This window comes from Pelophylax lessonae (assembly GCF_965119305.1).
Source record: "Pelophylax lessonae genome assembly, chromosome: 2".
In the NCBI taxonomy this organism is placed as follows: Eukaryota; Metazoa; Chordata; class Amphibia; order Anura; family Ranidae; genus Pelophylax; species Pelophylax lessonae.
Genome location: NC_138769.1, coordinates 176,099,934 through 176,107,450, shown reverse-complemented (window position 1 = coordinate 176,107,450; position 7,517 = coordinate 176,099,934). Strand labels below are relative to the sequence as shown.

The 7,517-nt window shown below is 39.5% G+C and overlaps 1 protein-coding gene across 4 annotated transcripts in view; it reads right to left on the bottom strand.

Moving 5' to 3' along the window:
- Positions 1–299: 299 nt before the first annotated feature.
- The window catches only part of CDKL5 (cyclin dependent kinase like 5), a 543,213-nt gene continuing 535,995 nt past the window's right edge, over positions 300–7,517 (bottom strand). For all 4 annotated transcript variants that reach the window (XM_082245786.1, XM_082245789.1, XM_082245787.1 and 1 more), the window contains 2 exons: positions 1,917–2,036; positions 300–807 (listed from right to left, as the gene is read on the bottom strand). In XM_082245786.1, coding sequence (XP_082101912.1) covers positions 424–807; positions 1,917–2,036 — 504 coding nt within the window. In that variant the 3' untranslated portion in view covers positions 300–423. The remainder of the gene's footprint in view (positions 808–1,916; positions 2,037–7,517) is intronic.

Genomic DNA, 7,517 nt, shown 5'->3' with positions numbered 1-7,517 from the left:
ATACAGTCTGTGTTCGCTCAACACTACTGGTCAGCCTAAAACTGTTTTTCCAATTATGAGTGGAAAGTGGCGGTGCAACTATATGCTATTAGCCCTCAGGGACACCCCTTAAAAGACCTCTCCACTGAAAACTCTGGCTCTGCCATGTAATATAAAGAAGCCACATTGAGCATGAGATCCCTTTATAATGGCCAGAGCAGGTAAAATACACTGCAGAGATCTTGCTGCACTAAGTGTTGGGTGATTAACCTTCTGCCTCCTAAAAAATAATTTTTAAGGTTTTGGTAGATTTAATTTCTTTTTTTTATTTTATTTAGGATGCTGGGAGGTATGCTTAAATATCTCTTTGAAGCTCTTTCACCAAATTGCTATTTACTCAGTACTCATTATCATGTATACACTGACTGTTTCACAAATAGTCAACTAAAGAGCAGTCTCTTTAAGGTCATTCAAATTTGGCAATCGGGTTCTTTTTGTCCGGTTAAAAGGCAGCCCATTCTGTCCAGGTTTTGAAGCCAGCTGGTCGGGAAAAGAGGCTCCTTCATTTGTCCCTCTGTTTACTGGGGAAACATGCCAGTGCGACTCCGGCTGTCCAGGAAGCTGCAGGCCCTGCCGACTTTTTGACTGCGCCTCCTTTCGATGGGCAGAGCTGGAAGGCTGACCCATTGGGTGTATTCTGGCCTCTGAGAAATTGGGTGTTTTAGGCGGTTGGTTTGGTAAAGGTTGGAAATGTGGATTTGGGGGAACTGAGTGGTTTGATGATGATGATGGGTGTAAGAGTTTCCATAGTGACTTCAGAGGCTGACTCTGCAAAGTAACAGGTTTGTGAGTTAAGAGTTTGAAGGAATCTAAGCAGCCCATAAAATGGCATACAGTAACCAATAACATCTGAGAAAGTTTAAAATCACATGTTTCTTTACCTGTTATCCACTATAGGATTACATGTACATATTAGATAAGGTCTGGACAAAAGCACTAAGATTTTATTTTCAATCACTATCAAAAAAATATGCACATACTGACTGCAATGATAGCGGATGTATAAATTTTGAAGCTAAAAATGAGAATATCATTATGGCAGTATTGACCTTAGCACAGGCAGCCTCTTAGCAATCCTGCTGCTGGCAATTTGTCAAAATTCATGGCAGCAGGATTACAAGAAGCAGAGTCGCCCATCTACCATTAGTCTAAGGGAAACTGCGAAAAAAAAATCCAGTGGTTAATAAATATCACCAACGAAAGCTATATCTGTCTAAAAAAACACAATATATATATTTTTTTTTATACTATTGTGTATAGAGCAATTGTCAGTCAAACTATCACATCACTTCACTATAACTGAAAAATTGCCAGTAAGGAAGGGGTGCAACATGCTGGTATTTAGGCGATTCATCTGTCAAGAGATTTGTAAATTCTCTGCAGCCAGTTTTGCAATCAAAACTCCCCTGCTAGACAGCATAGTTGGGTCCTCCACTGCAATGATAGCAGAGCTTGGTCCTGAACACACCCTCGCCATGCTGATTGAACAATGAAAAAGCAACAGCACAGTCATTTATCTCCTCTTTTCAGCATGCTCCCAGACAGCAGATGTGCACTGCAGCACAGCATAAATGTCTGCTAATACTAACCTCCTTAGCCCTGCTGGTCAACAAAAAATACAGGAAGTTTATATCTAGACAATTTAGGAACTTGCACTTACATTTGACTGACTGCATTATATATATATATATATATATATATATATATTATTACCTCTATAGCACTAAACTTAAATTCAGCTTTAATATAAACACAATGAATATCATTTGTGGTATACAAATAAGCCAGAGCTTGTGCTGCCCTAGATAACTTGTCAACAAGCATTGTTATGGATCTTTGAGCCAAAAATCAAAGCTTAAAAGTAGGAAAACACTTACATGTGAGTGAATCTCTGCCATCCTGTCTGGGCGCCATTCCTTGTGCCGGCTACTTTTGTGACTGGAGGGGAGGGCACCTTTCTGTACGGCCAGATGTTCCTGACCTTCTGTATTAGGCATCTAACACAATAATAAAACAAATTATAATGCACCTACAATATACAAAAAAAAACAAAAAAAACACCAGTGTCAATTGTAAACCTTCCTATTGTAAACATATGAGGAGGCCATAGAAGGTTTTATTCAGTCTTAGACAGCTATGTTGAGTTTACAGAAGTTAAACTTCAAGAATAAATCCACTAAGTTTTATCTGGACCTAGAAGGGATATAATAAATAACACTGTCAACGGTATTCCCCTGTGATCAATATATGTACCACTTAGTGTTAGTGCCAGCAAAAATAAATAAACTAAATATGATACCCAAAGTGGTTATACAGCGTCAATAACATAAATGATCAGTTTAAGTGGTGCTTATTAATCATGTGCAAAGTAGGTAATTCAATGTGCTTGGTTTGTGTGAAACCACAGGCATAAATATATTAAACAGTGCAATTTAAAATGAAGACTGGTTACATATAACACATTGAACACACATAGATAAAAGTCTGTTACAGTGCCTTGTGAAAGTATTCGCCCCCCTTGAACTTTTCGACCTTTTGCCACATTTCAGGCTTCAAACATAAAGATATAAAACTGTAATTTTTTGTGAAGAATCAACAGCAAGTGGGACACAATCATGAAGTGGAACGAAATTTATTGGATATTTCAAACTTTGTTAACAAATAACTCTACTACGCTTTTCCTGCTCCTTGGTGTATCTCCTATTGCGATTTATTGGGTCAGTGGATCTCTATGGAAGTGGGCCTTTCTTTTTTGATGCTCTTGGGGGTCCCTCCCGGTTTTATCCGAGTTAGTTGGCAATGTAAAAGAAATTCCCTATAGTGTAGTGTCGTTTAAAGATTTTAATATATTTAAAAACAGTGTGATTACTCGTTTTTTGACAATTAAAATTGTGTATATACTCCACGAGCTGAAACCTCATACTAGTGTGTCACTTCCTGTATGCCTCTGCTCTGTTTGCACCCTACGTGTTGCGTCACACACACGTAACACTCATCTATAATAATAGCTCACTATTTGTATTGAGCATATAATGGACTTTTTATCTATGTGTGTTCTATGTGTTATATGTAACATGCTTTATAACCACTTTGGGTATCATATTTGGTACATTCACTTTTGCTGGCACTAACACTCTATGTGGTACATATATTGATCACAGAGGAATTACCAATACCATTTCACAGTGTTATTTATTATATCCCTTCTAGGTCCAGATAAAACGTAGTGGATTTATGCTTAAAGTTTCTGTAGTCCCAACACATTTCCTGTCCTGTAAACATCATCACACTAGTACAGGAAGTGTGTCACTGGCAGGATCGCTCATTGAAAATAAATGAAAAGTGCCTGAAAAAAAAAAATGTAAAACTAAAAGAGCTTCTATGTCTAAGGACTGTTAAGCAGCAATATATTACATTTGTGTTTTTAGGTTTTAATATCCTTTAAATTGTTTCTATTGGTAAGAGGGCACAAGTATATGTGCCCTCGCACATGGGACAGGGGATGTTTAAAAAAATAAATACTTTTTTTGTGTCAAATTTTTAATTAATTCTGAGGACACGGTCCCTTTAAGAAAATAAAGTAGCCATTCACAGCTCTGGCGTGCCCCCTCTAGAACTTTCTGGCCCAAGGCTTTATATAGGGGGTCCCTGAGGTAAGCCCCTCAGTTGTAAAGTGACTGCCGGGCGAGCTCCCCTCCCTCCCACCCGTCGCTGGCACTTTATGTGGTGACGTCACCCTTGAATCAAGGGGGGACTTTGGTGCTTTGAAAATATGTTTTTATTTCACTTGAGTTCTGGGACTAAGCGATACAGATGTATGTTTTATAATTTTGTTTGATTTGAAATTTTATTTAGTTATTATTATAGGAAAATGCATCCTCCTCTCCCATACATTTTTATTGGTTTCTTTTTGTGATATCAATAGCTACTGATCTTTTAAGTAACATCCTGCACTCAGGAAGTTGTGGGCCATTAGTTAAGCTACAAATACAGTATGGTGTATACTTTCCCATTAAACCTTATCATTTAACAATTCAGAGCAATTATTACATTCTTGTATTGCTAAGAATTACCCACGCTGTCTCTTTTTGATATGTTTCCTAATTATCTGCATTTCTGGTAAGCTACACATTTTCATTTATTTAGCAGTGTTCTACGGAAAGAAAGAAAATGTCCTGGACCACAAGCATTTTGGGAATATAAATTACAATCTTGACAATGACCATACTGGCCATCTGAAATGTAAAGCCCAGCTGCTGATAAAATGTTGTTTTAGTTTCAGATAGAGCAGGGAAGGATTGAAATATCCTTAGGGTAACAGCCATCTATATACCAGCTAAGACGATTTCCCATCAGCTTCTGTCTAAATGTACCTGTCACCAGGTCAGGAATAAGGAGGATCTCACCAATGGAGATACAGACAGCAATGAGAGTAAAAAGAGGTTCTACTCCTCTCCAGTCCACTGGTATTTCTCTTGTCCATTGTTATTCCTGGATGTGTCCCAATTAGAGAGATTTAAAGTGGAAGTAATCCCTCTTTATCAATTTCAGCCAAAGAAGCTTCCACCTTGGCCTCTGTTTAATCTTCAACTGCCATGATGCTGCACATTTGATCAGTTATGGCACCAGCCATTGGATGGTTTGACAGTTTGGTTGATAGCACAACCAATGTGACAGCTACATTCCCGGCATGTGTTTTTTGAAACTGTTAAATCAATTGGTTTACTTCCGCTTTAACTTCTCCATTCACCCTGGTAACACCTGTCACTGAAATATGAAGTCAGGAAGACCCCCAGCAGCCATATAAAAGGGCTGAAAGTAAGAGGAAATCCAATTTGTAAATCTCCCAACAGGGAAATCTGTTTAGTTGACAACTATCTATGGTTGGACCTTCCCTTCCCTGTCACATTTCTAATACAGAAAATACTGAGAAATCTCCCCTAAGGGGATACAGAAAGCGAAGAAACCTTATAGAGGTTCTAACCCATTGAAACTCTATAAAAGTTAAAAGGAACATTTTGATTTTAGTTCTAGCTCCCAATTAATAATAGAGATACCTTTTACTGCTTGCTATTAATTACTGATAATAATGTCTACAATGAGTGTGAATATTTTGAGGAAGCCAACAAATGACACTGGTGCACTGGAAAAAAAAATGTAGAAAAATTAATACAATTCATAAGGTTACAAGATTTGTTCTATCTTTCCAAGCAGATTTTACCCAACAGGTTCCCTTTTTCCAGAAATAAACACAGTGTTTGCCATGCAGATCTCAACACCACCCATTTACATGCTGTTAGTTCAGAGCAGAAAAGAAAGTGAAAAGATAGAACATTTTATTTTTTGGGGAAACAGTTGAGTTGAGCATGATGAAAATAAGTTTTTAAAAATTGAATTTGGTTTTGGAAGTGCATGGGGTATAACAGAAAATGAATGTCTTATGTAAGAAAATGTCAAAATACAACAAAGATTTACAGTTCAACTCTACCTTTCTAGCAAGATCAACAGTTAAAAGAAGAACTGTGATGGACCATATTTATCTTTATATTCTTAATGCAGCCATGTTGGTATAGAAATAATTTTCTATCAAGCCTTAGCTGTCAAAGAAAACAGTGCATACCCGCCTTTCCTACTGCCCATGCCACTAAACTCCTTAGCCTTCTGCTGAAGTCTGCACTGGAACCAACACTTATGGGAGTATAAGTCTCTGTAGTTCCCCCCATAGCTCTCACTGCTTCCCCCTGCTAAACTTTACTCACTATAATAAACATTACAAGATACAGTGGTGATGTAAAGGTAATCAGGAAGGAACCAGTGACATCTGCAGAAGACCATGGAGGCCGACACTAACAGAAGGGTTGGTTTTATTGCAGACTTCAGGCAAAGACTAGTCAGCATTGGAGAGGGGTTTGGCGGTTTTGCAGCAAGCAACATGGCGTATGTCTTGGTAGAAATGTTTTTCTATAGTGATAAGGTCACATTAACCATTTGCCGACCGCCGCGCGACTATCTACGTCGGCGGTCAGCCCCTCACAGGCAAACTAACATAGGGCTACGTTGCTTGCTTGTGAGGGTCTAGGGAGCGAGCGCGCGCCACCGGAGGCACGCTCCCGCTCCCGCGTGGTCACAGACCCCCCCGCGCGTGTGACCAGCGGACCCGATGTCCGCCGGCCACTCGGCGATCGGCGGGGGAGAGGGAGAATGTCAGGCAGCTTGTGTAAACAAGCCACCTGTCATTCTCCTCGCTGTAAAGACACTGATCACATGGATCTACTATGTAGATCCGTTGATCAGTGTCCTTACAGCTCAAGCCACAGCCAATCACAGTAGAAAGCACGCCCCTAGGGACACACACAGCCCCTCCCTCCCAAATAAAGTTAACCCCTTCACTACCAGTGTATTTTTACAGTAACAGTGCATATATATAGCACTGATTACTGTAGAAATGTCACTGGTAACCCCAAAAGTGTCAAAAATGTCAGTCAAGGGTCCGATCTGTCCGCTGCAATGTCGCAGTACCGCAAAAAAAAATCGCAGATCGCCGCCATTACGCGTTAAAAAAAAACAACAAAAATTACAAAAATCTTTCCCTTTGTTAGTAAACGCAATAACTTTTGCGCAAACCAATCAAAATACGCTTTTTGCGATTTTTTTTTACCAAACATAGGTAGCATAAAACAAATTGGCCGAAAATGTTAAAAAATTTTGAGTTTTACATTTTTTTGGGGGGAATTTCATATAAAAAAATGTGAAAAATATTGCTATTTTTGCAAAATTGATGCTCTTTTTTTGTTTATAGTGCGTGATCAAAAAATCGCACAGGTGATCAAATACCACCAAAAGAAAGCTCTGTTTGTGGGAAAAAAAGGACGCCAAATTCGTTTAGGTACAGCGTCGCACGACCGCGCAATTGTCCATTAAAGTCACGCAGTGCCGAATCGCAAAATACCCCCTGGTCGGAATGGGGGTAAAATCTTCCGGGGCTTAAGTGGTTAATAAGCAGTAAATAGTCTTTAAAACAAGCCCAAACTCTCCTACTAGCTACAGGCACTGTTAAGCAATGTTCCTCAATGCTGCCAGCACTAATGTCTTTAAAGTGATTACAAGGTAATTTCTTTAAAAAAAAAGAGGGTATGCTCACTTGCTTTGTGCAATGATAATATATAGAGTGGTCCCTTACCTCCTCTTCTGGAGTCCCCCCACTGGCAATGTCCAAACCCTTCTTTCTCTGGGTGCCCCCTCAAAAGCTGGGCGTACCCCCGAGCCTGGCTGTGTGTGTCTGTAGACACACCCAATGCAGCTCGTCCATGTCCCCCACAGTATTCAACACTTGACTACCGGGGCAAACTTTCATTTTCTGCACACATGGTAAAATCTACATTATTGTAAACCCCCCAAAAAGTAAATATATTTTCTGAAAAGCAAAGACCCTACAGCAGAGTTTCTCAACTAGGGTTCCTCCTGAGGTTGCTAGGGGT